Source organism: Notolabrus celidotus, chromosome 12 (assembly GCF_009762535.1).
Source record: "Notolabrus celidotus isolate fNotCel1 chromosome 12, fNotCel1.pri, whole genome shotgun sequence".
Lineage (NCBI taxonomy): Eukaryota > Metazoa > Chordata > Actinopteri > Labriformes > Labridae > Notolabrus > Notolabrus celidotus.
The window spans coordinates 20,175,775-20,203,772 of record NC_048283.1 but is presented as its reverse complement, the minus strand read 5'-3'; the positions used below and the strand labels follow the sequence as shown (position 1 = coordinate 20,203,772).

Here is a 27,998-nt window from a genome sequence, read left to right as displayed (position 1 = left end):
TTAGGTCAGCATAGGCTTTAATGATCATGTAAGAAAACCATCACAGTGCGTCTGATATCACAAGTCAGTAAATAGATATAAAAACATGTATACTCATAATACAAAATTGCTTTTCAATAAAAAATCCAAAGTCAGTTTGAAGGATGTATAATTAGTAAATGATTGATTTTTAATGAGATGACAGTACAAAACTTTTAAGACAGCTAAATCTTTGTTAACAGAAATGTGTATCATGTTTTTGAATGTATACAATTTTGTTCTATTTCGCTAATGTGTATCTTAAAAGCTGACTTACATGAAAGCAAGCATATGAAACAAAAATACTTAAAAGAGCCTAAAACAACTGATTTCCCTCTGGGTTAAATTCAAGCAACAACAAAATAAAAAGTTAAAATTAACCAAATAAGGATGTGAAACCTCCAGGCAGTTATAAACAGTATACTTCTTTAGTATCTGAGAGCGCAAGATAGTTTATGTGGTCAGATTAGATCCTTCATCTTTGACTTTAAAAGAGTATTTCTGAAAAAATAACTTTGGGGGAAATTATTGCTAGACATGTCTTCTCAGTAGAAGGGGGAAACATGCCTTTAACACTTGAACATGTGAAATGCATTTGCTTAGAAAAGTCCTCAATTGGAAGTGAAAAATGAATGCACAGGGCATTGCAATCAGAGCCCAAATTACTTGCATTGTGATCAGATCTCAGGAGTAAATGCAAGCTGACCACGTTCTTCACAACAAAAAAAAAAAAAAGGCAGTGGCAGAGACATCTGATTCAATCTTTCTCTGCCAGGCAGAAGTAAGCCTGACAAAAGCTGCAGACATGTCCTCCCTCTGTGAGGAAAAAAAATGTTGGAAACAGATTTTGCACCTGTTCCCAAAAAATACAGATAACTTCTACAACAACTGCAAGCTTTTTCCCCCGCAAAGAACTTACCCTGGATAGAAAGAGAGAGAATGATTTCACAATGCAGAAACTTCCTTTGAACAAAAAATCCAGATTACATGTGAAGACCAGGTAGAATTGGGGTTGGTGGGATAGGCATTTGATAATCATATTGTTCTATGTTTTGGGGATGCTATTTGGAGTTAATGTTGGTTAAACAACTAATCAAGAGAACGGTTTGATCACACTTATTTCAGTGAAGTTTCTTTTTTTACTTCCCATCTTCACTCTCGGCCCGTCTGCCCCTAATTGGACCACAACAAAAGAAGGACAGAGAGAAATATAGTGAAAGTTTTCATGTAAAACAAGCAGAATTGTGTCAAAACATGTATCAACTGTTCATTGAAACTGTAACCAAATAGCTCATAACCCCTGGGATGTTTTAGAGATTTTAAGATCCTTCAGAAAATGTTATTCTGTAATATTTAAAGCTACCAAACCCCAAATAATCACAAGTTTTCTCTCACCTGCGAGACAGTCTGGAGAGACGGTTCCACATGCTGAATTTGTAGAAAGAATAAGCAAAAATAAAAATCATATCCTAATAAATAATAAAGAAAATACATCAGGTTAGCTCTACAAGCTGATAGTAAACTAATACACTTTTCTACTGACCTTCCTTCCTGATTTTGGAGCTCTGCAATGCGTGTCCTTGAGAAGACAGAAAAAGTTTGTTTTACTGAGGTACAAAAAACAAATATGAAATAAGACATGATGAGGCTAACTATATAATGCTTAAATGTTAGGAGCTTTCCTTCTTATTCCAAGTCAGTAGTTGACTCACTTGTATTTTTTCGCCATTAATATGCAAAAGACTGCAAAGATCACAGCGGTACCAACAGCCACCACCACGGGAATGATGATGTGGTTGTAGTTTTCTTTACCTGCAAACAATAATGTTAATATTGCACAAATTAGAAGAGGATAACATCCAGATTCTTGAAATAAAATACACCAAAATTGTCTTATGGAAATGGTAATATAAGATAACATGTGAAATAAAACAGTCTCACGTTTAACGTTAAGTGTGAGCACTTCAGATGATGTCCTCCCTCCATTAAAAGTGGATGTGCAGGTAAGCTCAGTGTCGTCATCCTTCTCCTCAGCGATGAATGTGAGGATGGACTGAACCTCCCAGATGCCTGAGTGACTTCGTCTACGGGCCTCAGTGATCCCCTCTGCTGTGCCCCTGCTCCATGTGAGTTTGGGGTCATGGGAGGGGCAGGTGTGGAACACTGTGCAAGTGACAGCGAAGGGAAGTCCTTGGAAGGCTGTCTTTGAGTGGGTCAGTGTGGGCTTTGGAGGATCAGCTGTGAATGAAAAAGGTCAGTTAAAGTAAGAGGGAAGTACTTATATGAAATAGAAATGTGTTATTGATTGTTTAAATCTTGGTGACATACGTAGCATTTTCAATTCAACACAATCCTCAACGAAGGAGAACTTCTCAAGTGTACTGCCCGCTACTGGTGCTAGTTCAATCCGGAAACAGAAAGGTCCGTTGTCATGATCTCTGACGTCAGTGATTTCTAAGGTGCAGTTTCCTTCACCCAGATGCCCCAACAACTTTGTGCGCCCCCTAAAACTTTCTATGACAGTCGTGCTGTCGTCATAATAGATGCGCTGATCTCTATTGCTTGAAATATGCCAGATCCCTCTGAGTTTGGAGGTGGGCAGGTTTCCTTCAGGATGGGTGAACGAACAGGGAACCACAACACAGGATGAGACCAGAGCCTCAAGACTCTTTATGACCTTGGCCTTCCAATCTTCAGTCAACACTGGGCTGCTGATCACTTGAAAAAAGGGCAGAGGCAACAAAACATATTACTTCTTGTAGGAATGATATGTTCCTCAGAGTATAAGATTGCATGCTGCTGGAAACTAAAAGTTGGCTGGTTGCATTACCTGCCAGAAGCAGGCCCATTATCATCATCTTTCTGTCTTTGTCCATAGCCTCTGTGGTTTTGGAGAGTTACACTGTGGGAGGTGTAATGAAAATCAATTAAATACAAAAAATAGATCACAAGAACTGCCTCAGAATACTTCTCTCTGATTACAAAACACTGAAAGTAGAACTCTTTTTAATTATACAACAAACACTGGCTTTTTTAATTGTCATCATGCAGCTTATGAACACATTTCAACTGATTGTAATAAAATGCTAATTCATCGGCCAAATGTCTTAGAATCAGTAAATATTTGGGTTGTAAAGATTAACCGTTCTGAATTGTTTTGAGTGAGCCGGTCCATGGCACCCTGGATCGGTGGAAATATCATATGAACTGGTCCATGGACAAGTCTCAAAGTTGTGTTCCGACAAATATTACTTCAGATTCTACAATAGGCCTTGTCTTTTATTTCTTAGAGAGTAACAATCAATTTGTCTTGAATTCTTTAATCGGTTATATTAAAAAAAAACAAAACATTGAATCAGCAATTTTCATTGAACTGAACTGAGACAAATTTAATTGCTTCAAGTCATATTGACCCAAATTGTTTTTTGTATCTATGAATTATTCTTGAATTGAATCAAAGCCATCAACGATCAAATCAGGTTGTCTTATTAGGAAGAGGTTCACACTCATGCAAGCAGTTCCCATTATGAGCTGTGAAAAAACACACCCTGATTTGGACAATATCAAAGCAAATAATCTAGAATCCCTTAAACATTTCTATATACTATAAATATTAAAATTACTCACAGAACAAACAGAAGAACGGAATTAAATAGACGTGTTGTCATACCACAGTGAAAATGTTCTTACCAGATGAAGCTGCTTTGTGGTGAGCTGTTTTTCTCCACTTAAACCACCAACACCGTCCCCAGAATGGCGTGATGTGTTATCTTGCAATGAACTCAACAAAGAAAATGAACTGAAGCTGCATACATTTTATTATATCTGTGTGAGGAAGAACACAGATGCAATGGGGGCAGTGTCAATTCAGCTAAAAAAAAAAAAAAGGAAGTAGGGAGTGGTCTTTTATTTTGGTCTCAAACTTATGTATGTCTGATTAAACACACATTCTCGGAAACAGAATAAAAAAGTCAATCATCAATCAATAAAGCTTTATTGATATAGCACCTTTCATACAAATCAAATGTGTTTAATCAGACATACATAAGTTTGAGACCAAAATAATAGACCACTCAGAGAAGAGTTGATGGTTTATCAAGTTACTGAGAGCAAAGATCTACCAAAGGAAGGGAGAGTTGACAGGTTCTAGGGCCTTGTGGGTAAAGAGGAAAGGTTCAGTAAGCTGTCAGCCCTGACGAAGGCGACACTCTGCAAACCACACGGCAATGAAAGCTCAGGAAGGTCATTCAGCACGGTGAAAAGGATTCTCACAGGAAATATAACAAGCATAAACAACGCTACTCTGTATGCACCTGAGAGAGAGAGAGAGAGAGAGAGAGAGAGAGAGAGAGAGAGAGAGAGAGAGAGAGAAGAAATAGAAAGAGAGAGAGACAGAGACAGAGACAGAGAGAGAGAGAGAGAGAGAGAGAGAGAGAGAAGAAATAGAAAGAGAGAGAGACAGAGACAGAGACAGAGACAGAGACAGAGAGAGAGAGAGAGAGAGAGAGAGAGAGAGAGAGAGAGAGAGAGGGAATATCTGAATATCTGTACAGTGTCAGAGATACAAAACAAAGATGTATCCTGACCAAATACAGGCTGAGTGACCACCAGCTGGCTATAGAGACAGGGAGATACAGACAGACATGGCTGCCCAGAGAGGAGCGTCTATGTGCTCACTGCTCTACAGGGTACATAGAGACAGAGATGCACTTCCTCCTCCACTGCAGCAAGTTCTCTTCTCTGAGAGATTCCCACTACAGGGACATTACTAACATGGTACCAAACTTCCCAACATTAACCCCAGAAGAGAAACTGTCAGTTCTCCTGGGGGAAGGGTCAGCAGCTCATCTGGCTGCTAAATATGTGTCTGCCTGTCACAGCCTGAGGGACGCACCATCCCATGGGGTTTGATTTTGGGTGGAGGTTTTGTGAGCGCGCCGCATCGGGTGAGGACATTGAGATATGCTGTATAGGTGACACCATCGTTCATTAATGCATATAAAATATGTAATATATGGTTGATATGTATGTGATGAATATAATATGTAATGTATATGGTATAGCGGCCAAGCCTCACACTTAAAGCCACTGAGGGGCTGCCTAGACGGGCTTAAATATAGTTGACGCGCTCTTGCTCGTGTGTCTTGTGGAAATAAGATCCTGACGTCTTCAGGTTGCAATTTACGAATGTTTTATTGTTCATCGTCCTTTCTCCAACCGTGTCAGAAATCCTGTTGACAACTGCTGAATGGCACTCTGTTTCCCAGCTGCTCACCTTTCCTTGCAAAGGTCCATTTATGACCCACCCAAGCGCTGTCCTTATAGCGAATGGGCCATCCTCAAGGCTATTAATGACCTCCCAAGGCTCCAACATCTTGGGTGCATTGCTTCCAATCAGCAGGTCCACATTAGCCTTTATGCTGGGGATTCGTACCTTTGACAGGTGTTGCCATTTCACCAGATCTCCTTCGGTCACAACATTGTCTGCACTCACTGGCATTTTCTTCTGGGTGAGGACTTCTGGGAGCTTGTAAAAGAGGTTGGTCTCCAAACCAGACACTTCCAAGCCCGTACATTCATGAGCTGGAACGACTCTTTCCTGTCCCATAGTTTGCAGAAGAATGCGGGTTTGCCTACCAGTCAGATTGAGCTGTTGCATGAGATGCTCCGAACAGAAAGTGGCAGTACTGCCAGGATCCAAAAAGGCATCCGTTTCTATTATCCGGTCTCCTTTGACGGACTTGACTTGGACTGGCAGGATAGAAAGAAGACAGCGCTCTTTTCCGGCCCCTGTGTGCCCACAAACTGTATGAGATGCTGTAATGTTGCATGCTACTGGCTCTTCAGCACATTCGGTGTTTGTGTTAGCTTCATCTCTTCTGTCAATATGAAGTACACTTGGATGGCTTTGACCACAACTCCTGCAGGTCAAGCGCTCATGGCAGTCACGACTCATGTGACCTGGACGTAAGCAGCCAAAACACAGCTCTTTCTCCTTTAGAAAGCTTATTTTGTCTCTGTGCTTCTTCCTATTGAAGTGCTGGCAGTCTTCCAATGAGTGACTCTCTGAAGTTCTCCATTGACTGCACAGGAGCAATGGTGGTGGCAAAGCTGTTTCCTGTAACTCTGTTTCCTGACTGTGGCTGCAATCTGTTGACAACCTTTGAACCAGCACTTCCAGATGATGGGTCTCGAATGTCTCCAAATAAAGGATCGGATAGAATTCTTACATGTTTTTCAATGAATGCAACCAAATCCTTGAACAAAGCTCTACATTTAGATGACTCCAGTATGCCATATGCAACAGTTCGCCATCCCTCTCTCATCCTGAATGGCAACTTAACCATCACTGCTCTCATGTTGCTTGGCATATTCAACTCTTGCATGTACTGCAGCTTCTCCATGACATTGCAACATGAACGCAGGAAAAGAGAGAAGGCTTGTAGAGCATTCACATCCTCTGGTTTTATTGAGGGCCAAGCCAATGCCTTTTCCATATATGCAGTAGCAATTTTATATTAATTGCCAAAGTGTTCCTGTAGCAGCCTTTTTGCTTGATCATAGCCTTGACCAGGTAGCATGTGTTGGCAGCTACGTACCAACTCCCTAGGCTGTCCTCTCGTGAACTGTTCCAAGTAATACAAACAATCAGCACTGCCAACCTTTTCCTCCACTCCTTGCTCGAATGCCCTTTTAAAGGAGATATATTGTAGAGGATCTCCATCAAAAACTGGAATGTCTCTTGCTGGTAATGTCATTAATCGTTGTTGTTGGACAAGAGCTGCTGTAATTTCATTTTGTCTTTGCATTATGGTGAAAATACCTCCAGGTTGTCTTTCATCCACATGCTGCGAACTGAAAAGAGGCAGCTGATTTTCCTCCATAGACTGGGCATTGAACGCAGGGGGTTGCCTTTCCTCCACAGCCTGCGTACTGAAAGCAGGAGGCTGTGTAACAGTTGGTGCGGGGTACGTTGTTGGTAACGTCCAATCCTGACTTTGCTGCAATTTGTTCTGACTTTCAGGGTTGTAATCCTTTGCCAAGGGATTTAGCTTGTTTGCAGTCGCTTCCTTCCTTTTCTCCCTTTGCAAATAGGAATTCATTGCATTCGATGCCTTTGAAAAACTTGAAACTTCAGAGGCCTGAAAAACTGCTAGTTTAGCAGTTGATGCTGCTAGCAGAGCTTCCAGCTCAAGGTGTTCTCTTTGCCTTTGTAGTTGTTGCTGTTGTTCCTCCAAAGCATGCATCTTCTTCAAAGATTCAACACGGGCAAGCAAAGCAGCTCTGTCTGCCTCTACTTTGACTCTTGCAGATGACGTAGTGCTTGATTTTCCACTGCAAGCACTCTTTTTGCTTGTGTGTTTGCTTGCAACATTTGAAACACTGTCCTCTGGATTTACTTCATCATCACCATTTTCATCCTTACCATAAAATACATGTTGTTCAGAACACTTTAACCACACTTTCACATCGGAAATTAATTCATCATTTACAATCATTTTTGCTTTGAACCAAATGTCATGTTTTTCTTTTTCTTCTTCAGGTAACAAACCCATCAAAGAACATTGAACACCTTTTGTTTCATCACATAAATTGACAAGCTCGTCAAGAGCATTTTGCACCTCTGATTTTTTATCACCTTTTAGCATAAGCTCTTGTATCTTTTTTTTTTCTCATATTACTAGCCTTATTTAGCTTAGCTTTCCTGTCATTTTGTACCTTTTCCAATTTGTCGGCATAAGCTTTAGCAGTTAACTTTACAACACGTTTTGGTTTGTCCCTTCGCGTATCATCGCTGTCCGCGTTAATGTTCGAATCAGCTGATTGCGCAATACCCTCACCGGGCATGTCCGCGGTTTCACGCGCATCCATAATTTAGAACCACGAAAGAAGTCAACAAGTCAATTGTCATTTATCTTCAACAACCAATGCATTGGATTTACGTCCCGAACAGTGTGCACACAACATGAATGGCCATTCATAACTAGTAGCGCTACACATACCTCACGTTGGGCGCCATGAATGATCCTGGTGAACGAATCCTCCGCCGGCGTTTGGAGAGCTGCTCCTGTTGTCCTCACACTGGTGGAAGGGATTTGATCCGAGGGAAGAAACGTGCTGATTCTCCGCCGAGCTGGAAGCAATCCGTGGCGTCCTGTAGCCGATAGCAGTAGCTGGATGTAGCAGCTGAACTCCGGTGATTGAATGTCCGTTTACAGCGTCCACTCAGCTGAAACTGCCGACATATATCGCCGCTGTGATGAAGCTCCTCCAGCGTCCTTTAACACAGTTTTTTGACTTGAATATAGCGGCCAAGCCTCACACTTAAAGCCACTGAGGGGCTGCCTAGACGGGCTTAAATATAGTTGACGCGCTCTTGCTCGTGTGTCTTGTGGAAATAAGATCCTGACGTCTTCAGGTTGCAATTTACGAATGTTTTATTGTTCATCGTCCTTTCTCCAACCGTGTCAACATACAAGATCCAATACAGTGTCCATCAAAACCATAAAACGTAATTAATTCCCATTTACACCTTGCCAGCGTCCTGGCGTTGCGGCACGTTGCGGTCAAAAAACTTTTTGTGCTCCCCGTCTAGCAACACCTGATACCTGGTGAAAGGTTCCTATGCACTGAACAGGGGAGACCCCTAGTGGACAACTTAATGTCCTACACACACACACACACACACACAAACATCTTGAAATGGCCCTTACATATGGTTTGTGATTAATGTATATATGGTGAGTGTAGTGTGTTGTGAATATATATAATGTACTGTATGAATTTATGTGCTTTGGCAATAATATCTCGTTCATGCCAATAAAGCAAATTTGAATTGAATTGAATTGAGAGATCTATAGTCATCTGTAAAAGATAAATGAAAGTATTATTATTATTATTATTATTATTGTTATTAGTATTATTGTTGTAATTATTATTTTTGTTGTTTTCCATGCTAATAAAGCCCTTTGAATTGAATTGAAAAATTGAGAGAGAGAGAGAGAGAGAGAGAGAGAGAGAGAGAGAGAGAGAGAGAGCAGATCAAACATAACTGGCCCAATACATTTTTTTAATGCTTATAAAATGTTTTAAGTGTTTTCTGTATGTTTTTGTTGATTGTTGCTGTTCTGTTTTTTTGTTTTGTTTTTAACTCTGTAAAGCACTTTGAATTGCTCTTTGTATAAATGGTACTTTATAAAGAAACTTGCCGTGCCTTGCCTTGCCTAGAGAGAAAAGAAACATTGTTTCATGCACTATGCATTGGCATTTTGACCTCAGCTTTTGTGACCTGGTCAGCCTCAGACAGGCTGTACAAGAAATGTGCAAATGCTGCATGTCCCCCTCCGTACCTCAACATTTTGGTTGTGCTTGGCACAGTTAACATGTTAGCTAACGTCATATTTAAAATGGTAAATAAAAGTTATGAACATGCATGTAGGCTCACACATAATCAAGGCCAAGTTGGGCCAAATGTCTGGATATGCCCTTACCACATAGATCATTAGCAGCATTATTATGCATTTTATTCATTATACATCCAACAGTTATTTAAATTTGTCAGCTCTCTTAATCTAAGCTCAAAGTCACAGCCAAGTTTAAAAAAAAAAAAAACTCTGCATGGACATTCAGTCTATCAAGTTGCCAGCTTACATCTTTCAGTCACACACCTGCAACCAGTTGTTGATCTCTCCTCAGTATCTAAACCAGTCGCTTCAGATATTGTTTCACAGACTGTTGTTTGTGCTCCTGTCTGCTTCATATCCATCCTGTTGTATGTATTTGCCGTCTTGGATTGTGACCTCTGCCTGTTACTGTGTTGGGATTGTTGGGATTGTTGCCTGTTGCCTCTGTACCTCTGCCTGGTTGGACTGCTTATTTGATTTTGAACTTTGGAACGGACTGTACCCTGTTCTGCCAGCTGATTCATTAAAATGACTGTTTTTGCCTTATTCCTGCTTTGGACAAATTATTCTGCACGTAGGTCTCATCTTAACTGTGACAGCTAGAGATCAGAGCAAAAGTATGCTCCTAAATATAGTGATAAACCATTAAGAGGAATTAAACTTTTCTATGAAAGATATGAACTTTTCTGTTTCCGAGAAGTTCATATCTTTTATAGCATGTGCGTGTATGCAGAGATAGAGATTGGGCTCTGAATGTTATGTGCATGAGTTTGAGACCAAAATAATAGACCACTCCCTACTTCCTTTTTTTTTTTTTTTTTTTTTATTAGCTGAACTGATACTCATTGCATCTGTGTTCCTACTCACACAGATATACTAAAAGTTATTTTGCAGCTTCAGTTCATTTCTTTGTTGAGTTCACTGCAAAATAGCACATCAAATCACTCTGGGGACGGTGTTGGTGGTTTCAGGGGGAAAAAAACAGCTCTGATCAACCACATAGCAGCTTCATCAGGTAAGAAAACGTTGACTGTGGTATGACAACATTTCTATTTTGGTTAGTCCTCTGTTTGTTTTATAAGTATTTTGTATTTAATGTTTATAGTAAATAAAATTGACATGTTAGCAATTCTAGATTATTTGCCTTTTCCTTAATTGCTTTGGATCAATTCAAGGGTAAGACAGAGTCTTACCCTGTCTTGGTGTCGGGTCTCTGTTCATAATTTGACGGAGTGGCCTAGACTTCCTGTGTTTGTAAAAGTGTCTTGAGATAAGGTTTGTTGTGATTTAGATACAATTAAAGATTAATTGATTGATTGATCGGAGGAAGATTCATAAAAAAACTAATTAAGTTCAAAACTATTTGAAGCAATTTGCAATTTGGTTTAGTTCAGTTCAATGGAAATTGATAACTGAAATGTTCAATTAACATAACTGTTTAAAAAATTGTGTTTAGTGCTTTCCAAGAGACCAAAGACGAGGTCCGCTGTAGAATCTGAATTAACAAAAAGTGGTAACACTTTACAATAATGGAACACTTTTCTTAGCGAAATAATGCTTAATTCATGTTGAAGTAATGCATGACTCATGATGAATTTCTGTATGAAAAAATAATTAATTCCTGTTGTTCACCATGAACTAATGATCCTGTCACTTTGAGAACAAAGAGAACAAACTGAATGGTGGACTGCACACACATATGTGTGAGTATGTGTGTGAGTGTGTGTGTGTGTGTGTGTGTGTGTGTGTGTGTGTGTGTGTGTGTGTGTGTGTGTGTGTGTGTGTGTGTGTGTGTTTATGTACTGTATATATATGAAACACACACCATTGAGTTTGTTCTCCGAAATATGACGTTTCAACATTCAGCCTGAGAGGCTGTTCATATGCAATTATCCTAAAAAAATCTCATATGTCCAGCAAATTTGGTCATATATGAACTGATGTATGAAGTAACTGTTAATTACCATACCTTAACCAATGATGTATTAAATACGTTGGCATTACATGAAGTCATAGTGACAGGATCATTAGTTCATGGTGAACAACATGAATTAATTATTAGTTCATATAGAAATTCATCATGAGTCATGCATTAATTCAACGTGAATTAAGCATTATTTCGCTAAGAGAACTGTTCCATTATTGTAAAGTGTTACCCAAAAAGTAAACAGAAGTCTTGAACACACACCCATACCCAGTTGTCTCACCATGACAGGTAGTTGTGTGAGAAATTTGACAATGTGTTAAACTAACATGGAAATCTTCTCTGCACATCTACCTCCGTAAACTCTATACAGCTCTATTAGCACTCATACAAAGTATATATTGATTTTCCATGTTAAAAAAATTGAAGCCGATGAAACAATAAAAGTAAAAATAAACACTGACAGCTAGTTGTGCATGTTAGTTATTAAATTGTAATAATGAAAATTCAAGACATCATTTCTCCTCACAATTTCTTTGTGACTGTAACATATGAGAGACATTTAGGCATTTATATTGTAGCTGCTTTCTCTCATATGGAAGGTCTTGTTTAACACTTCTGTCACACTCTTTGAAATGCTGTCAACTCGGTTACAATAACCACAGTCTCACTATGTTGTTGTTGCTGGAGAGTGTTACTTAAGTGTTACTTATTGGGGCCTGGTTGTACTGCTGCTTGCTAATGCTAGTGTCATAGCACATGTCTCACCATGGAGTGTTAGCAGGTGAAATCAGTCTTGCAGATGATGTACATGTCTCTCATCTACAGAAACAGAAATTCATATTAAGTCCACATGACTTTTTCTAAGGCGAAGATTGTGTTGTCAGTCAACCTGTAAGCTAACTTACATAGCCTGACCAGCAACCTAAGCTTTAACTACTTAAAGCTGCTGTTTGTAGGAGTGGTGTCAAAAATGTTACTGTTTTTCTGCTGGGTTTGGAGAAAAGGTCATAATACCCATTGGTACTCATCGGTAAGTGAAGTAATTTGAGACTATCGGACCAATCATAGCTAATATCCAATCCTCTGTCCTGATTGGTCGAGTGGCCGCCCCACTACGTCGCCCTGATTAGCGAGGAAGCCACAACTTCCTCATAGAATGCACACAACAATCTTTTGTGGGCGGGGTTACAGGAGCAGAGAGGGGAGGGGTAGTGTCGAAATTCAAAATCTCTCTCTGAACTGATGTTTATATCTCGACTACCAACAGCAGCTTTAAGGTTAAAGATCAATGTCCAAGTCTCATGAGACTGAAGACATTGAGCACAGTTCACAGCAACAACACACCAAAACCTTGAGATCATTACTAGATCACAACATTGAGTCTTGTCCATCAACTAGTTTGAAGGGCATTTTCACCAATCTGGGGGTTCTGTGGACCGGCACACTCAGATCGTTAATGTAATGATCAGCAAAAAATTCAGATCAGATAATCTTTACAACCCAAATATTTACTGATTCTAAGACATTTAGCTGATGAATTATCATTTCATTAAAATCAGTTACAAATGTGTTCATAAGCTGCATGATGACAATTAAAAAAGCCAGTGTTTGTTGTATAATTAAAAAGAGTTCTACTTTCAGAGTGTTTTGTAATCAGAGAGAAGTATTCTGAGGCAGTTCTTGTGATCTATTTTTTTGTATTTAATTGATTTTCATTACACCTCCCACAGTGTAACTCTCCAAAACCACAGAGGCTATGGACAAAGACAGAAAGATGATGATAATGGGCCTGCTTCTGGCAGGTAATGCAACCAGCCAACTTTTAGTTTCCAGCAGCATGCAATCATACTCTGAGGAACATATCATTCGTACAAGAAGTAATATGTTTTGTTGCCTCTGCCCTTTTTCAAGTGATCAGCAGCCCAGTGTTGACTGAAGATTGGAAGGCCAACGTCATAAAGAGTCTTGAGGCTCTGGTCTCATCCTGTGTTGTGGTTCCCTGTTCGTTCACCCATCCTGAAGGAAACCTACCCACCTCCAAACTCAGAGGGATCTGGCATATTTCAAGCAATAGAGATCAGCGCATCTATTTTGAGGACAGCACGACTGTCACAGAAAGTTTTAGAGGGCGCACAAAGTTGTTGGGGCATCTGGGTGAAGGCAACTGCACCTTAGAAATCACTGACGTCAAAGACCATGACAACGGACCTTTCTGTTTCCGGATTGAACTAGCACCAGTAGCGGGCAGTACACTTGAGAAGTTCTCCTTCGTTGAAGATTGTGTTGGATTGAAAATGCTACGTATGTCACCAAGATTTGAACCAATCAATAACACATTTCTATTTCATATAAGTACTTGCCTCTTACTTTAACTGACCTTTTTCATTCACAGCTGATCCTCCAAAGCCCACACTGACCCACTCAAAGACAGCCCTCCAAGGATTTCCCTTCACTGTCACTTGCACAGTGTTCCACACCTGCCCCTCCCATGACCCCAAACTCACATGGAGCAGGGGCACAGCAGAGGGGATCACTGAGGCCCGTAGACAAAGTCATTCAGGCATCTGGGAGGTTCAGTCCATCCTCACGTTCATCCCTGAGGAGAAGGATGATCACTCTGAGCTTACCTGCACATCCACTTTTAATGGAGGGAGGAAATCATCTGAAGTGCTCACAGTCTATGTCAAACGTGAGTTGTTATTGATCTATTCACTTCCATGTCCTTTATTTTTAAATATACAAAATTTTCCCCTATTCTCATTTTCTCATATACAAATGATGTCTGTTTGCAGGTAAAGAAAGCTACAACCACATCATCATTCCCACAGTGGTGGCTTTTGGTACCGCTGTGATCTTTTCAGTCTTTTGCATATTCATGGTGAAAAAATACAAGTGAGTAATACACTACTCTAATTCACCTAATAACAGTCCACATTTTAACACACTTCCTAACACTAACTCAGTGCACCAAATTAATTGTCTATATTTTTCTTGCTTTAGGACACGCATTGCAGAGCTACAGAATCAGGATGGCAGGTAAAATCACTGAGATAAACTTTTAGTTTTTGTGCTACACTGACACCACCCGCCCACTTAACCACCATGGGGTCCAGAGCCTTCAGCCAGTCTGCCCCTCCCGCCCACCAGACATCCGTAACATCAACTCTCTTTCCATTTTCAAATCACATCTCAAAACACATGTTTTTAAACTGTCATAATCACTCTAATTACACCTCTTCACTGCACTGTATCTTATCCTGTTAATTGTATTCTTATTTATTAATTACACTGTATCATGCCTTGTTGATTTTATCAGCCTTTATATTGTTATTTTTAAAGTCTGCTCTGTACTATTACCTTGAGTGCTGAGAAAGGCGCCTTTAAATAAAATGTATTATTATTAGTATAAATCAATACTTTTCCACCTTTATATTCAAAATGTTCTTTTTTTTCTTCATTTCATCATTTAGCATGTTGAACCGGCTGTCCAGGATGTCACGAAGGTGATGCAAAAAACCTTGTATTGTTTTTGGTTCTGATGCATTGTTCCATGAGGTCGGCAGTATAACTGTGACCTAAGTATTTTTTCTTTTTTTTTCTTTCAGTGATTTAATTTATTTATAATTTATTCTTTACATTTTCAGGATCCGTTCTAACGACCCAGGACCCTCTCGTTCTGACCAAAGGCAAGTTAAATTATACTGTGGTTCTTTATCTCCTTAAATGCTAAAAGCCACTTCAGTTAAGTGACTATAGTCCTGTCACAGGGATCTGCATGTCTGTGCAGATACATGTTACTTTTCTGTTATTTTTGAGAAGATTGAAGCATTTATTTTTATTCCTCGTAATATTTGCATGGTTTCTGTTCCTCTTTCCTCCCCAGAAGATCTATTTGGAGCAGATTTTCAAGGTAAGAACTAAGAAACATTCATAGATGATAGCACATCAGCCTACACTGATGACCTTTACAAGTTTCTCGTCATCTTGTGTTTTCACGCACACCCAGTTGTTTTCACAGTTAAATCTAAATTCAGCTTGAAGAATACATCCCTGTCATAGTGAAACTAGCACCTATGTTCTTCTGTCTTTTTTTTGCAGTCAAATGTTAACACTGTTTTTCTTTAACAGGAGGCCTAGAGCGGGTGTAGTGGATCAGATGTAAGTATTTTTAAAGTGAATAGGTTAGAGCTGTTGGGGTTTTTTGTCAAAACTGTGCAGTGACATGAATTTTAATCCACAGGCCTAACAACGCGAGTTCTAAAACTTGCAATGACCAGACATTCTCCAAGCCTCGTTTCCCATCCCCCAAAAGGTACTCCTCCTGAACTTTACCTGTAAATATAATCTTAGACATTTCACGTTATAATAGAGCATTGTCTAATGTTATCTTTTTCTGTCTCCTTGCTGCTGCTGTTGCTGTTGTTGTTAACGTACCTCAGTCAGCAAAAGTCCCACAATTACAACCAGGTAACACTAAATCTCCATTATAACTGTAAACAGCACACTGGCACTGTTACATCTCTGATAATCATGATCTTTATCTCCCACAGGAGTGTGATGATGGAGATGACTATGTAAACAGCGCAGATCTCAACATCTATGGAAACGTATGAGAGAAATGTAGCCCCCTAAGCCCGATCAAAGCACACTGCAGCTCTAAATATGCTCATTATGATTTGTATTAATTGCTTGTAATCATGGCGGTATTATTACTCATGAATACAGAATGATCTCTGTGCCAAACAACGTTGAATTTTGTGAATGATCATTTCATTGTATAATTTTGAATGTATATGTCTTTAGGCTTTTCTTGTTTTCTTTATAATTATTGTGATAAATTAGTACAATGCCTTCTGCACTGCAAATATGCCGTTTTCCTCAGCTAATGTGAGGTAAGACTTGCTGTCACCATTGTTTGCTGTGAAACTTAATCCCAGTACTACGATGAGATACAATAAAGAGAAAATACCAAGGATATAAATGAGAAGAACAAGGATGGATAAGAGTTTAACTGAATAAAGTCACTTATGGGAGAAAAAACTGTTTCTTCATTGTCTTACAGAGTGTTAATTGAAGACACGATTGTTGGCCTGTTCACCACAAAGCTAAGGCCAGCAGTAGCATAACTTTGCTAGCACAAGGAGAAATGACTAAATCCTCAAACTTACCTTTCACTAATGAAAAATAAACTATAATGACATGTTATAAGAAAGTTTTAGAGGTGCAGGAAAATAGATTTTGTTACCTATTGACGGAACAATAGCTAACAATAGCAAACTCCTGCCACTGGTTTCTAGTCTGTATGCTAAGCCAAGTTAAGCTAACTATCCTATCACACAGACACAATTGTTATCTGTCTTTTCTTCTGACTCTTAAAGACAAGGCAAACACATGTATTTCTGAAAGTGTCTTTTAAAGACTGTTTAAGCATGAACATGCTTCAGAATAAAGTCATGAACATCACAGAGGAGTTGCATCTTTATATTTCGACAGTGAAAGGCTCTGAAACCAAAGGCATGATTAAATCTAAGGTATGTTAGATTTTTTTTTCTCTACCTGTGGAAATAGATATAGCGATTCTTGGGTTACTAGAGATGAGTATAAACTTGGTTTAAAAAGGTTAACCAACTGTAGATATTTGTCCTGTAGCAGTAAATTTGTCTTTTAGTTCACTAGCCAGGACAACAGCATCAGTGGGATTCAATTTAACAATGATTTATCTTGTTTGAGTCATGAACCTAAATTTAAAAAAAAATATTTTGGGGAAGCTCAGACATTTCTCCCCATCTCAAAAATAAGAGAAAAAGAAGAAGTTAAACTACACTGAGGAATTCAACAAAAAAGCACAAATAAATGATTCAATGATTAAAATGATTGTGTTTGGGTTGTCTTTAAGATAAGATAAGATACTCCTTTATTCGTCCCACAACGGGGAAGTTTATGGAGTTACAGCAGCAAACAAAAATGTGTACAGTACAAGAATTTTTCAACAAGAATATATATAGAAAAGAAATGTTCATCAAAGACGACAGATTGGCCATAATTCTCCTGTCAGCCACCACCTCCACAGGGTCCAGGACTGAGCTGGCCTTCTTCACCAGTTAGTTCAATCTCACTCTCCTGTATCCTTACAATACAATACAATACACATATCAATCAATAAATCTATTCATATACAGCATCTATAAATAACAGTATTCATAAGATTCTTGACAAAAAGAGCAGGTTTAGACCATCCTCTTTCAAATATTGATTAAAAAGACCCAACATCCGAGTACAGTAATATTCAATATTATGATCAGAGCACTTTGCAGCATTTAGAAAGTCATAAGAAAAAACGTCCTTTTAACAGGCCGATCCCTCAAGCAGAAACATCTGCATCTGTTGGGCTTGGAAAGGGGTTCATGGGAAATGCAGAGAGGGAGAGATGGAGAGAGGCAGACAAAAAAAACAGCTGTGCAGACTCAGGGTTAAAGTTGCACCATAACAAAATATAGTTTTGAACCTTCCCTTCATAAATAAATACAACTGAAGTCCAAAACATTTCATCTCTATATTTCTTTATATTTCTTTATAAAACGTATTTCACCAGTTTATTGTTGGGGCAGATAGATAATTTCTGCTTTGTATTTGTCCTTGTCATTGCTTTAATTCTATTTTAAAGCTTGCTCGTTGTGATTTGGTTCTAACACAAGAGTCTATTCTACAACATGTAAGTTGTACGTATGGCTCATTGCCCTCGTCGAGGTTTGTATGTTGAACTCTGTCCACATTTTAAGGGGTGGTGTCTTAAAGATGATATGTCTAGAGACTTGATGCTTGATTGAGTTGGTAAACCTTTTCAGAACATTCACCTCTGAAGGTAAGTCATGCAGAGCTTTTCAAAAAGAGAACATAAAAGAACATTTGATAAATTAGGCTGAGATCAGTTGACTTGGTACTGTTCGACCTTGGCAGAAAACCTAGAACGTCTCTTTTAAAAATCTTTGTTTTGCTTTTTTCTTCACCGTATTGCTACAACTCAAAGCTACAGTTTATTATTTTCTAAAACCAAAATAATGTGATTTATTTTACACATCTTTGAAGCAGTTTCTGACTTTTCTTTAGAGTTGTATTATCTGTTTGAAGCAGCTTTTGTAGGTTATTCCATAATATAATCTGTCTAATCTGTATCATATATTATCTTTCTGCTGCTCTTCATTGTTTCTTTCATTTTGCCAGTGTTTTATAAATAAGATTATTCTGTTTAATCTTAAAAATAAGTTCATACATTTGAAAAGGGATGCCATCTCTTCAACAGTTATTTGAGTGTGTGATTGTTATTTCCTCAAAATATGTTCTGGTTGAATAAGTAGTGAGTGCAGGCGGAAACTATGGGTGTGATCTTTTAAGTAATACCCAAACAGACTTATTTAAGACAACAGGATAAAGAAAATAAAGTCGTGGTATTGCGAGATTAAAGTCATAATATTCAACCCAGAAAAATAAGATGTGATTAAAGGATTTGGTTATTATGTAGAAGAATAATGAGAATGTAGGAGAATATCAAAAGAGCAGCCAGCCACCTGCACTAAAATAAGGAACGTGGATCATCTTGTGAAGTTAAACTTAACAGCTGAGGACGAACGTGTTTGCAGAAGCGAGCAAAAGCTGTCAGTAGCCTTTATCACAGACTCTGTTTCTTGCACAATTAATTCAGAATCCTGATACTTAGGTACCATGGTGCTGATGTGCTAGAAAATTAAGTATTTATTCTTTGAAATAAAATGTATACAAAGATAAATAAAAGATGCTCCACATTCAGAGGTGCTGCTTGTCAACAGGGAAGGCAGGCAAGTGCATGGGGCCCCAGGCCAGTGGTGGGCCCCCAACAGCAGACAAACTTTTAACCATAACATTTACTCAAAATGTGCAAATGTTGCAGAGACAGTAAGTGTAGCAACTACTAAGAGCCAAAAGCCGCTGAGAGGCTGACGCTGGGCCTAGTTGTTGTCAGACGCGCTAAAAAAGCAAAAACCACTATGCACAAAAAGTAAGTTTAACCTTTTATTACCAAAAAAGGATGATAAACTCATGATAAAGTGCACAAACAGAAATAGCAAAAATAAGTGATAAATAGCTTGAACTGAGCGTAAATTAAGCCTAAATGGCGTTCATAAGCGAAAAGTAAGCGGTCAACAAAAAGTACGGAGACCCAGCTCACCCCCTCTCTCTACCGGCAAAAAAAGGAACACAGGTGGCCTAAATTAACTCAATAACCCCGCCCCTAACACATGACCCGTAAATAACCGAATTAACTAATACCACAATAAACTATATTGTAAACTAACACCATAATAACACCACAAAAAGTATACAAACAATATCCTACCCTAAACCTCAAAATAACATAATATAAACACTTGAATCCCTTCATGGCTCCAAAATTAAGAAACCTCCATTAAAACATTATATTAGATCAGAGCAATACTCCATGCTATGGAGGGTCGGGGAGAATAAGAAACACTAAGATATTAGAGCTACATTGAGGCTATCATTGTTTCAATGGTCTCTCTGATAGGCCAATGTTATAATGTTTTTGGCTAGTTACATGCATTTTAATATAATTTAGTTCCTATGATGCATCACATTCTGTCTCTACATCTCAGTCATCTCGTTTTAAGGGATTTTAAGACTAATTTGTTTGAGTGTCTTTAATGGGAAAAAAGAGAGGTATACTTTTTCCTTTTGTAAATGTATGTATAGTATTAAGATGTTTCTCTTACATACTGTATATTTTAGGGTTCGAGGAACAATTCTTCAGATGTCGTCAGTTTGCCATTTCCCCCTGAGCTTCTGCATTCTGGGTAATGTTTATTTGCATTGCATCTTTTTTTTTTAAGTATATTCACACTAATCTAATCTTTGCAGTTGTTTCAGTTCTTGTTTTTTTTTTCTTGGGTGTCTTACAGGAATCATTTGCAGTGTTTCTAGGGCCTGGTATGTTAACATGCCGGGTAACATCAAAGGGCTGTTGGGTTCCTGCCTCGTCATCCCATGCAGTTTTGGCTACTATGAGTATCCTCCAATCAGACCAGATCGAGTGGTTTGGTACCAGTATCACAGCACAAACTATCCCCTGGTTTGTGACGACTGGTATACACATTCGGTCATTGCGGCCTTTAGTGGAAAAACACGTGTAATTCCATCCAACAGAGGATGCACACTTGAGATTTCCAAAGTGACTCGGTCACACCACAGTCAGAAGATTTACCCCTGGGTGGATCCGGAGAACGTTGGAAGAAGCACATATCGGTTCTTTGATAAAACTGTAACAATTGAAGTAGTGGGTAAGTTGTCAGGGTAAGCTTGAAACAACACCTTTTAAAATAAAGCGTATTCACTTTTAGCTTTATTTTTTCACATTTCTGCTCTGCAGACAGGGCAGACAAACCAGTCATCATGATCTATGGAAGCAGGAAGGTTGGACAGTCAGTGACAGTGCAATGCACCGTTTATCACACATGTTCTTCCAATCCACCCACTCTGAGTCTCAGCATCCCTCTGAAAAACCCGCATCTTTCTCATAAGTCAACCCAGGATGGCACTTCCATTACTACTTTGACCGCCACACTGAACATAGTGAGTGACCTTCAGACTGTGGATTGCACTGTCCGTCATCCCGGGGGCCTGACAGCTACAGCCTCTATAATCTTAAATGCAGACTGTAAGTAATGTATGCCAGAATAAAACAGTATTTTTCTCCTTTAATTCCCTCATAATCTAAAAATTTTTTATTTGAATCTCAGGCACCTTTTCACCACTGACTATCCAGTCTACATCACAAGAGTTTAATGAGGGACAGCCAAGTAAAGTAACCTGCACAGCCTCATACACATGCCGAAAACATTCCCCAACTATCACCTGGAACTACGGAAACATGCCTACATCGACTGACACCAGCAATAGTGGAATAGCTCAGTGGAGGACCGTGTCCACGCTGACATTCACAGCATCATCTAATGACCAGGGAAGATCTCTTACATGTTATGCAAGATTTCAAGAGGGACAACGGCAGGAATCAAGCATTACCCTGCGTGTGAAGAGTGAGTGGAAATAGTAGATATTCCTATACAACCACATCCTGGCCTTTAGCTTATAAGGCAGTAATAAGGCATAATTTCCAAACAAATATGCAGCAAATTCTGGCATAATGTCACCAAATAATAAAAATCTGTATTCACACAAAGCTCTTAAAAACGTACTGAAATTTTGGGGTGAGCTGCATTTGTGAATGCAAACAGTTGCAAATTATACCTTGACTTTAACCAAATTTTGTTTTTAACTTGGCTCGCCTGAAAGTTTCCCTTTACCTCAATGGAGGTTTTTAATCTTCTGTTAGATCAGTGGTTTGACTAAAAGGCCCACATCACTTTTCAGTTTCACTCACTGCTTTTAGATTAACCTTAACACAAGCTAAAGGCCATAATCTTTCATGTCGGCACTCGGTCAGATTTTGAAGAAGCCTCAAACTTTCTAAAATATTGTCCATTTGCTTTAATCATTTCCCTTTTAACAGGAAACATGCTCTCTCGAGGTTGGTCCTTCATTACCCCTGAAAGGATCACAGGCATGAAGGGCTCCTGCATCATCATTCCCTGCAGCTTCACATACAGTGTCTCCCAGCCTGCTAACCTCAGAGTAATTTGGTACTTGTTCCAGAGCACTGGAAACCCACCTATGTTTGACCAAAGACAAAATGTTATCAGTAGGTATAGTGGGATAACCAGCATGATTGGATCTGTAATGGAGGGGAATTGTAGTCTGAAGATTGAGAGGTTGGAGATGTCACACAACAAGGACAGACTTTACCCGTGGATAGATCCGAACCCTATCACCTCTTACAACACCCAAGGGTTCTCATTTTATGATAAAACCTCTGAAATTATTGTTTCGGGTAAGTATTTGGACACAAATGTTTCCACTTAAAAGTTAGTTCAGTCAAAAATGATAATAAAATATTTCTACTAAAGAAATATGCTTTGATTTTATAGATAGTCCGGAGATACCACAAGTGAACATGATCGGTATTCCTCGAGTAGGAGCGCAGAGCAGAGTGTCCTGCAGTGCTCGCCACACGTGCATCTCTGCCTCGCCTGAACTCACTCTACACGGCATATCTGGAAGTGATGTCCTGTTGGACACTCAGGTGTCTGATGGTGTTTGGGAAAGGAAGCTGGAGCGAACCTGGAATGTGAAAGAAGAGGACCAGAGTGTGAAGTGTACTGTTAAGCACCCTAGCGGTCAGGAAGCAACAAGTGAACTCCAACTGAATGTTGAATGTGAGTGCAACCCTTTAACACATTGTCACCTTTTCCTGTTGTACAAAGGGGAAGCCAAAATTGTGCCAGATTCTGAGCTGTGGGGCTTCCACAACACACATTTAACTTACATATAATGCCAAAGATCTCCCAAGTGAGCACAGTCCACGGCATAAAGGCCTGTGTCCATTCATGTAATGGCTGCATCTTTTTTCCATAAAAAATCAATGTACTTAGCATTCACTGTCCTAGGTGTAAAAATAACCTTCCCTGTCAGATGTTTTTAGGTTGCTATGCTCACAGCGGTCTCAGATGAAAATAGTTTAACTTTAGAAACACTGCCACACTCGACATGCTTATCCATCACAGACCAATCAATATTAAGAAGGCTCAGAACTTATTTTAACTTTGGCAGCAACAATGATAGAAGTCTGTACGTAGGAGTAAACTAACCAAACTCTTTTTTCAAAGGTAAAATCTCAACATCTAGAGATGCTGCTGATGCGAGGACACGATCTCTCTAAACTGTTCTATACTTTTTTTTTTTACATTTCATTGAGTAAAAGCAAATATGAAACATACAAAGCAATTTAATTAAATAAAAAAGGTCATACTACTTATCTCGCTTTTCCCTCCTCTATGCTGCAAATCTGGTGCACACAGCCCCACAGGAGCTGGATTTTTTAAAAACACTGTCAATCATTATGATGATCCTTATGATACACCCTTTAATAGCATTGAGAAACTAATTTAAGCTAAGGGATTTGATGTTTGTTATAATGTTCTAGTCTTATCTGTGAATATGGGGGAGGCTAGCTTTATCACCTGTATTGCAGCCTGTCAGTAGAAGGAGCTCCAAATGTTTAGGTCTCACTTTTGGGGAGCTGCCATGACATCCATGTACAGTGTATGATACAGTTTATGGTACAACCTAAGTTGATGTTTTATTTGAACTAAGATGAAGTTGCCTATGTCCATATTTAAGCCTCAATACTATATTTCTTCTTCTTAGGTCCGTACGACAACATTGCAATGGTTGAGCGTCCGGGCACTGTGATGGAGGGTGTGGCACAGAGTGTCATATGCTCTGTCTCCTACAAGTGCAAGAAAAATGCACCAACCATTCTGTGGAACTACAAAGACATGCAGAGTTTGTTGCAGACATATAAGATCTCTAGCGACACCTACAAAATGGTGTCAAATCTAACCTTCATTGGCTCTCCAAGGGATGACAACAGCTCTTTGACCTGCACTGCTCACTTTGGTAGTGGTGATACTTCAGACTCGGCTACCCTTCATATAAAAAGTGAGTTGCTACAAGTTTAATTCAGTGATCAGTTAAAGGCAAAGTTCAACACATTGGCTGAATATAAAATATATATTAATCTTCTCATATAACTCTTCCTGAGAGAAAATGAAATACTCCCTACAGGGTCAAACTACAATTAAGATTTGTTTCATATGTAATGTTCTGAATGAGCTTCTTTTTATCTGTTTTCCTTTTTCATCTGTCAGTAGTGAAGTACTCTGTGACCTAGTTAAGAAAAGTGCTATAAACTAACAAGATAATGTCCCACCTATTTGTATTTATTTTTTCAGAATATGAGAGACCAAAAGAAATGAATCTAGATGAAGATGGCTGTGGGTTCACCTTTCAGTTCTCTCTATTTCATCTCATTGTGTTTTGTCCCGAGCAGGACAATTTCCAACTGCATCCCATTAATGCACGATGGTTTCTGTCTTCCCAGCATTCCGTGTTCTGCCAGGTGAAGTCCCTTTCAGTTTTAACGCCCTGACCCGCTCCTGTGTGGTGATTCCCTGCAGCTTCCAGACCCAGAGCTCTGTGCATTTCACACGTGGTATCTGGCGCAAATTTAAAGGGGGTTTTGTGTACCATAACGGCCGCAGCAATGTGCTGGACCATTTCAAGGACCGCACCAGATTAATAGGGGATCTGAGTAATGGGGACTGCTCTTTGGAGATTGATGACATCAAGCCCTTTGACAACGGGCCCTTCTGTTTCTATGCAGAGGAAGAAAAAAACAAATACAGATTCAAAAACAGCTGTGTATTTGTTGTCATGAAAGGTCTGGAAACAACTCTTATTTTTTAGCTTACTGAACTGTGCAAATCTATTGAGCTGTCTTTTAACAAAGGATTTATTCTTTGTGTTTTACATGCACAGCTTCCCCAGAGACACCTGTCATGACCACAGTTCCAGTAGAAGTCGATGCCGGCTCAGAGATTACTGTCTCATGTTCTGTGACGCATACATGTCCATCACATCCTCCTGTGTTCTCGTGGAGCGTCCCCAACATGACGAGTAAGGTCACGCACTCTGAGAAACAGTTGGGCATCTGGGAGACAACCTCCACCATCACCTTCAGGGCTGTAGGAGGAGACGGGGTCCAGAGCCTAAGGTGTATGGCAAAGTCCTGGCGTGACAAGCAACAGGCCAGCACAGTGGAGTTAACCGTGACGGGTAGGAGAACTGAATTTTATTTTCAGCTTATGCCCTGCAATTCTATCATATTAAGTTGTTCAATTCACATGACACATTTGCACAAACCTCAAATATTCCTTCTTAACTAGGATCCCTGATGTACCAATTGAGAAGCTCTCTCCCTGTAATGATTCCAGTCTCAGTCCTGGTCCTGATTGTCATTATTCTGGCTGCAGTGTTTGGAGTTGTCATCCGGAGGAGAAGGTAAAGTTGATATATATTAATTCAAAATCAGTGATATAGGTGCTATTTTTTATGGATAGTAAAATGAAAAGTTAATATAATTATAAAAGGTATAAGTGAAATTTCAAAAAGTTGGGATGCTGTGTGTGTTGATAAAACAAAATGTGATGGTATGCAGATAGTTTTAAATTTTGCTTAGTCAGACCACAGCACAGTTTTCCACTTCGCCTCAGTTATTTGCTGTGTCGCCACTTTGTTTGGAATTGAAAGTTGAATTGATATATTTTCAACAGGGGGCACTCTGGTGACTCGCTGAGACCACCACCTCGACCAGAGAAAAGGTGTGACATAATTGTTGACTTCACATTACAGTCTGTCTGCACAGGAAAAAAACGTTGTTAATCTCTGTCTCTGCTTTTTACATTTTCAGGAGATCACTGTGGGATAGATTATCCAGGTAAACTTTCTGAAAAATACTTAGCCACCACCAGGGCAAGGCAGTTCAAAAGGTGTTAGATTTATCTAGATTTGGAAACACACCTTTTTCTATCCAGGCTCAGATGATCCATCTAACAACTGTCCCAGTCTTTCAAAGAAAACTGGATACAATCAACCTGATCAAGATGCATATTTAAGGATTACAAATCTAGATTATCAGTGCCCTAAGTGGGACTTCAGACTACAAACATTGTCCAAAGGGGGTAAAACACATTAGTTGCTTTGAATTGAATATTGTATGTTTGATGTGGATGCTATTTGGTGAATTATTTTATGGCCACAAAATCCATCATTGCTTTACAACCCAGATATCTACTTTATCCATTATGTCACTGTGGCAACACAGAACGTGCAAAACATCTAGAAAAAAATCTCGAAATTATCAGCATCATTGTATAGAAGTTATATTGTTTAACCAATTTAAACTTTTTGTCACATTTTGCCCCTGTAATCCAGCCTGAAGCAACTCCACTTTCTGGTTCAGAATAATCCTGATGTTTCAGATCAGAGTTATCTCAGTCCTACACAAACGTTTGAACACAAAACCTTAAATCGGATTACCTAATCTAATCTTGATTCTTTATGTTTTTTGTAAATAACCTGTTTACAAGATTTGATCCAATCCAACTGCTGTAATCCAATCAAGCTACAATTGAACAGCTGGGACCAGCTTTTTGTGTTGTTCTCCCCAAATAAGAAATATTAACTAATAACCCACAGCCTGTGTACAGCCTCTTTATCTCATCTTACTTACAATCAATTCTCTTGTCTGAAAGGAGACACCATGAAGACAGGGAGAAACCACCAAGACCAGAGAAACGGTGTGTGAACAATCTGCTATAAATAGGACAAATGAATAGACTCATAAAGACCGATAGTTTACTCTTTTTTTTCCCTACACAGGAGATCCATTTGGAGCCGATTTTCCCGGTAGGTATGGAAAAGAGTTCACATTTATTGTGAATATTCAAAATAATTGCCTCAAGGTTTACATTTCTACTCATTTCAGGAGAGATGAGGATGAACGCGTCGGGTGGCTTAATGGGGCAAACCCCAGGTAGATGTTCCTCAGAGCTGATTCAGATTTGACCATTCACAATCACTGTTTAGGTTTCTGTCTCATAGTTACACCTTTTTTTTATTCTAATAGGAGGTCAATTTGGAGCAGATTTTCAAGGTACCATATTCATTTAAGTCTGAGAGGAGAAATATACCAGACATCTTTTGGACATGCCACTTAAGTCAAATATTGATTTCTCTTCCAGACAAGCAGACACTTCGAACCTCAGGGTTGGCTTTATGTAAGTGTTGATTCAATGTTACACATTAATAACACACCCCTGATAGTAAATGTAGACTGATGCAGTGGGATTCCCTCCTTCTTCTATAGAAACAACAAAACCACTGCAAACGTTGACACTCCAGTCTTCAAACAACGCTGTCCATCCCCGAAAGGGTGAGTATCACTGACATAGCTACCCATATTATCTTAAATGACTTAATATTGCATTTTATCAAGCTGTTCATTAATTAACTGCTTTCTTTAATCTTTTGTATTTGTTCTAGTGGCCAGAAAACTTCTCGCTCTGTCGTATATGAAGTTGAGGGTTAGAACCACTCAGCAGACCCCAGGGCCCGGCTGAAATTATATCAATGCCTGAAGTAGTGCTAACGCTTTGAGTGACAGCTGAGTATTGCTAGCTATCTGCTTGATCTCACCCAGATGCTACATAAATTGATTTGCATTTAAACTTTTGTAGTTCATTTAAAGAACATTAATCATGTCATTTAACAAAATGTTTGCATTTCATTCTTAACAGAGCTATACATGTGCTTTCTATGGTTTTACTTCAGTTGTTTGGTTTTGGTGTCATGCATTCAAAGTAATTCGGAAGTTACTGTTTTCTCCCTGAACATCTGCACGGAAGAACTTGTCAACAAGTCTAAGAATAAACAACTGCTGTCTTTCAGGGAAAAAAACAGGAACCACAGATATCAGACTGTGGCTTTAAGAAATGCTCTTTCAAACACAATCACATGAAAAGGGTCAATTTAGGTCACAGAAAAGTCTATCACATTTATTCTCGTGGGATGTAACTGTATTATGAACTTTCTCACATGCTGAAAAAATGAAATTCATTGAATTAAAGTATTAAACCTCCCCA

At 39.1% G+C, this 27,998-nt stretch overlaps 3 protein-coding genes across 8 annotated transcripts; 2 read left to right on the top strand and 1 right to left on the bottom strand.

Moving 5' to 3' along the window:
* On the bottom strand, nt 1-8,620 carry LOC117822725 (myelin-associated glycoprotein-like). Of its 4 annotated transcripts, XM_034697607.1 has the most exons (9): nt 8,022-8,617; nt 3,709-3,843; nt 2,849-2,920; nt 2,347-2,736; nt 1,960-2,256; nt 1,731-1,830; nt 1,562-1,597; nt 1,414-1,446; nt 1-1,191 (listed from the first exon to the last, which is right to left on the bottom strand). In XM_034697607.1, exons 3-9 carry the CDS (start codon nt 2,892-2,894, stop codon nt 1,158-1,160), a joined length of 936 nt encoding a protein of 311 aa, XP_034553498.1. In that variant the 5' UTR covers nt 2,895-2,920; nt 3,709-3,843; nt 8,022-8,617; the 3' UTR covers nt 1-1,157. The 4 variants fall into 4 exon arrangements, with proteins under 4 accessions (XP_034553498.1, XP_034553500.1, XP_034553499.1 ...); XM_034697609.1 differs by lacking the exon at nt 3,709-3,843 and having other exon boundaries at nt 8,022-8,618; XM_034697608.1 differs by lacking the exon at nt 8,022-8,617 and having other exon boundaries at nt 3,709-3,893.
* A 1,622-nt stretch (nt 8,621-10,242) lies between these two features.
* LOC117822719 (myelin-associated glycoprotein) lies at nt 10,243-16,383 on the top strand. Of its 2 annotated transcripts, none has more exons than XM_034697596.1 (13): nt 10,243-10,437; nt 13,080-13,151; nt 13,261-13,650; nt 13,742-14,038; nt 14,142-14,241; nt 14,350-14,385; nt 14,820-14,852; nt 14,994-15,035; nt 15,233-15,259; nt 15,478-15,507; nt 15,590-15,661; nt 15,789-15,816; nt 15,900-16,383. In XM_034697596.1, exons 2-13 carry the CDS (start codon nt 13,106-13,108, stop codon nt 15,960-15,962), a joined length of 1,164 nt encoding a protein of 387 aa, XP_034553487.1. In that variant the 5' UTR covers nt 10,243-10,437; nt 13,080-13,105; the 3' UTR covers nt 15,963-16,383. The 2 variants fall into 2 exon arrangements, with proteins under 2 accessions (XP_034553487.1, XP_034553488.1); XM_034697597.1 differs by lacking the exon at nt 10,243-10,437 and adding an exon at nt 12,354-12,379.
* Nucleotides 16,384-16,821: 438 nt separating this feature from the next.
* LOC117822705 lies at nt 16,822-27,998 on the top strand. Of its 2 annotated transcripts, none has more exons than XM_034697570.1 (21): nt 16,822-16,880; nt 20,131-20,195; nt 20,301-20,678; nt 20,768-21,055; nt 21,138-21,434; nt 21,908-22,285; nt 22,383-22,670; nt 23,662-23,955; nt 24,249-24,290; nt 24,398-24,736; nt 24,835-25,131; nt 25,242-25,356; nt 25,629-25,676; nt 25,766-25,792; nt 26,610-26,654; nt 26,737-26,763; nt 26,843-26,890; nt 26,984-27,010; nt 27,099-27,134; nt 27,224-27,289; nt 27,400-27,998. In XM_034697570.1, the coding sequence occupies exons 2-21, from the start codon at nt 20,153-20,155 to the stop codon at nt 27,443-27,445; spliced, it is 3,129 nt and encodes a 1,042-aa protein (XP_034553461.1). In that variant the 5' UTR covers nt 16,822-16,880; nt 20,131-20,152; the 3' UTR covers nt 27,446-27,998. The 2 variants fall into 2 exon arrangements, with proteins under 2 accessions (XP_034553461.1, XP_034553460.1); XM_034697569.1 differs by lacking the exon at nt 16,822-16,880 and adding an exon at nt 18,187-18,211.